At 59.9% G+C, this 3,882-nt stretch overlaps 1 protein-coding gene across 1 annotated transcript; it reads left to right on the top strand.

The window, feature by feature from the left end:
• Positions 1–1,015: 1,015 nt before the first annotated feature.
• On the top strand, positions 1,016–3,300 carry LOC127345871 (L-type lectin-domain containing receptor kinase SIT2-like). The gene has a single exon (XM_051372406.2). The coding sequence runs from the start codon at positions 1,068–1,070 to the stop codon at positions 3,123–3,125; it is 2,058 nt and encodes a 685-aa protein (XP_051228366.1). The 5' UTR covers positions 1,016–1,067; the 3' UTR covers positions 3,126–3,300.
• Positions 3,301–3,882: the final 582 nt, after the last annotated feature.

The raw sequence follows: 3,882 nt of genomic DNA, 5'->3' as shown, positions 1-3,882 counted from the left end.
CCGGGCAGGAGAAACGTCATGGCGGGGCTGGCCGGCCACGATCTAGAGGACACGAGCCTCGACAATGCCTCATAGGTGCGTGCCGGCACGGGTGGGGCGGCGTGTAGGCTAGACGGCGGCGCAACGGCGAGATCCGACAGTCCGCCCCAGACAGCCCGAGGCAATTTGGGCGGAATGTCCGTCGGGTCAGGAACGAGACCTATCGGACTGTCTTGCGCCGCCTACACCGAACTGTCTTGCGGCGCCGGACTGCCTTGTGGTGCCCTCGCCGGACTGTCTTGTGGCGCTGAACTGTCTTGTTGTTCCCCCGTCGGACTGCCTTGCGATGCCCTCACCGGACTATCTTGTGGCGCCGGACTGTCTTGCGGACCCCGCGCCGAACTGTCTTGCTGCGCCGGACTGTCTTGCTTCCCGCGTCGGACTGTCTTGCGGTGATAGTATGCCTACACGTAGACATACGTTGTTTTGGATTCGGGTTTGGACATGGGCCTAAAAAGTACCGGTTGAGCTTAGTTGAGTTTGAGGGAGGGGGTTATACTGGAGCAAGCCTCGTAGACTATATATATTGTTGCACAATTCAAAGGTATCCGAGTTGTAAGTTTTAAAAGGTTATTTTCCATACTGTTGCCGCCTGAAAACTCTAAAGTACTACAAACTCCAGAATCTTATACTATATAAATAACCGTAAATCAATCGTTCTAAAATGCATTAGAATATTTTTTCCGCAGCAACGCGCGGGCATGTCTCCTAGTCCTACATAATTCCTTTAAAAATCCTATGAATCAAAGGAGGTCTGATTGTTTTCGGTCCGACATTTCAAGATGAAAATGTTGACGAGATTTTGCTAATAGGCGTATCAGCATCACACTGCAGTAGTGTGGTCACAATACTCCAGGAAGCTGCCATGGCAGGCCGCTGTCATGGTGACCGTTGACCGTCATTCCTTGATAGCTAAGTAGTAGACCAGTAGCTTCCTAGCAGCTGCCTCCTTGTGTTGCTCGTGAGTCGTGAGTCGTGACCCTCAAAGTTTGAGGTGGGATAGCAGAGCGCGAGGGGTGGAGGGCGACATGCTTCCCAAGCAATTGCTACTGCTGCTACTCGCCCAGGCCCAGCTGCTTGTTGTGGCAGTGGGCGTCGATGGCGGTGTGGAGTTCGCCTATGAAGGCTTCGTCACCGCCGGGCTGGCCCTCGACGGCATAGCCAGCGTCACGCCGGACGGGCTGCTGCTGCTCACCAACGACACCAACTTGAACATAGCCCACGCCTTCCACCCGGATCCCGTCAGGTTCCACCGTCCACCGTCGGGTGGCGGCGCGCCCGTCATGTCCTCCTTCTCGACTACCTTCGTGTTCGCTATCGTGTCGGATCTGATCGACCTGAGCACGAGCGGGTTGGCGTTCCTAGTGGCGCCGAGCAGCAGGGACCTGTCTACGGCGACGGCGCAGCAGTACCTAGGGATGTTCAACGCCAGCAACAACGGCGACCCGCAGAACCACGTCTTCGCCGTCGAGCTGGACACCGTGCGCAACACGGAGTTCCAGGACATGAACGACAACCACGTCGGCATCGATGTCAACAGCCTCAACTCCTCGGCGGCCGCCACGGCGGGCTACTACGACGACGCCACCGGCACGTTCCAGAACCTGGGCCTGGCGAGCCGGCACCCGATGCAGGTATGGGTAGACTACGACGCCGCGACCACTGAAATTACCGTGGCCACGGCTCCGGCGCGGTCGCCCCGGCCCAAGAGGCCGCTCCTGTCCACGAGGATTAACCTCTCGACGATCATCGCCGACACGGCGTACGTCGGCTTCTCGTCGGGGTCCAGCATCGTGCTGTGCAAGAACTATGTGCTAGGCTGGAGCTTCAGCCTGGACGGCGGCGCCGCTCCAGCGCTCGACTACGCCAAGCTGCCGAAGCTGCCCCGCATCGGCCTCAAGCCTCGGACGAAACCGCTCGCCATCGTGCTGCCGATCGTCACCACGGCCGCCGTCCTCGCGGCGGTCGGAGTCGGTCTCCTGGTCCTCCGCCGCCGTCTCAGGTACGCGGAGGTGCGCGAAGATTGGGAGGTGGAATTCGGGCCCCATCGGTTCGCGTTCAAGGACCTGTACCACGCCACCGCCGGGTTCAAGGACAAGCGGCTGCTGGGTACCGGAGGGTTCGGGAGCGTGTACATGGGCCTACTCCCAGGGTCCCGCTCCGAGGTCGCCGTGAAGAGGGTGTCGCACGAGTCGAAACAGGGGATGAAGGAGTTCATCGCCGAGGTCGTCAGCATCGGCCGCCTCCGGCACCGTAACCTCGTCCAGCTGCTCGGCTATTGCCGCCGCAAAGGGGAGCTCTTGCTGGTATACGATTACATGCCAAACGGCAGCCTGGACAAGTACTTGCACGGCCATGGCGAGGAGACCGCTCTCGACTGGGCTCAGAGGCTCCGGATCATCAAAGGCGTCGCGTCCGGCTTGCTCTATCTGCACGAGGACTGGGAGCAGGTCGTCATCCACCGGGACATCAAGGCCAGCAATGTGCTCCTCGACGGCGAGATGAACGGTCGGCTAGGCGACTTCGGCCTCGCGAGATTGTACGACCATGGAGCGCCTGCCAAGACCACGCATGTGGTCGGCACCATGGGGTACCTCGCGCCGGAGCTGGTGCGCACCGGCAGGGCGACCACCCTCTCCGACGTGTTCGCCTTCGGCGCGTTCCTCCTGGAGGTCACATGCGGCCGGAGGCCCATCGAGGAGGAGGACGTCTACGGCGACTTCGACCGATTCGTGCTGGCGGACTGGGTGCTGGGGCACTGGCGGAATGGTGCCATCACGGGCGCGGTGGACGCGAAGCTCCGCACGGGGACGGGGTACAACGCCGCCGAGGCGGATCTGGTGCTCCGACTGGGGCTGACGTGCCTGCATCCGTCGCCGGTGGCGCGCCCAAGCATGAGACAGGTCATGCAGTACCTCAACAGCAGCGCGCCGTTGCCAGAGCTTCCCCCGACCTACGTCACGATCAACATGCTCACGGCCATGGAGACACAACAAGGCGTTCTTGGCACGCGGGCCGTCTGGAGGTCGACGTCGAGCATCGCCACCATGTCTGACAGTGACATTGGCCTCTCCAGTGGCCGCTGACGTGGGCATGGTATTCCAAAGCTGCCAGTTTAGAGCATGCTGCTGCTGATGATTGGGAGAAGATGGTAATTTGTTGGGTGTGACTATTTCTCTGGATGGACATTTGGAGATTAAGATTCTTACACTTCTGAGAAAGTATGATTTCTCCGAATAGAGGACTAAGAGCATCTCTCCAGTCACGTTCCCCAAAGCGTCCCAACAGAGATTTGGGGCGCGTCAGATAAAAAAACGTTCCCAAGCGCGTCCCCTAAAGCTTCTTTTTGTCCAGCACGGTTTGATACGGTGTCCGGCGTCCCGAGCTCGTTCCCGTCCCACACGGGACGCTGGGCACGCCGAACACAACGAAAAGCGAGGCGGGCTCCCACCTGTTGGCGACTATTTTCATAAACCATTGGTTCGCGCCTTTTTTTTCGTCGCGCCTTCCCTCCCGCGCCTCCCACCCCTCCGCCGCCGCTGGATTTGCCGGTTGTTTCGAGGGCTGATCTCGTCTGAGAGTCGGTACCGTCGTCGCGGCTGGTACTCTCGTCGGACGTTTCGCTGTCGCCGCTTCGCCAGCACGTCCCAGAACGCGGCGTCAAATCCGTCCCACCTCCGCGCACACAAGGTGTTCGACGACTTGCCAGGTAGGCACGATTTTAACCATTGATTTTGCTTCAGACATGGATAGCGATGGCGAGACGCTTGTCCGACTGCTGGAGGACGAGCAAGCCTTCGACGACGACCTCCGGGAGCATTTGCTGATCATCGCGTCGCTCTA

This window comes from Lolium perenne, chromosome 1 (genome assembly GCF_019359855.2).
Source record: "Lolium perenne isolate Kyuss_39 chromosome 1, Kyuss_2.0, whole genome shotgun sequence".
NCBI lineage: Eukaryota > Viridiplantae > Streptophyta > Magnoliopsida > Poales > Poaceae > Lolium > Lolium perenne.
This window is presented reverse-complemented; position numbering and strand designations above follow the sequence as displayed.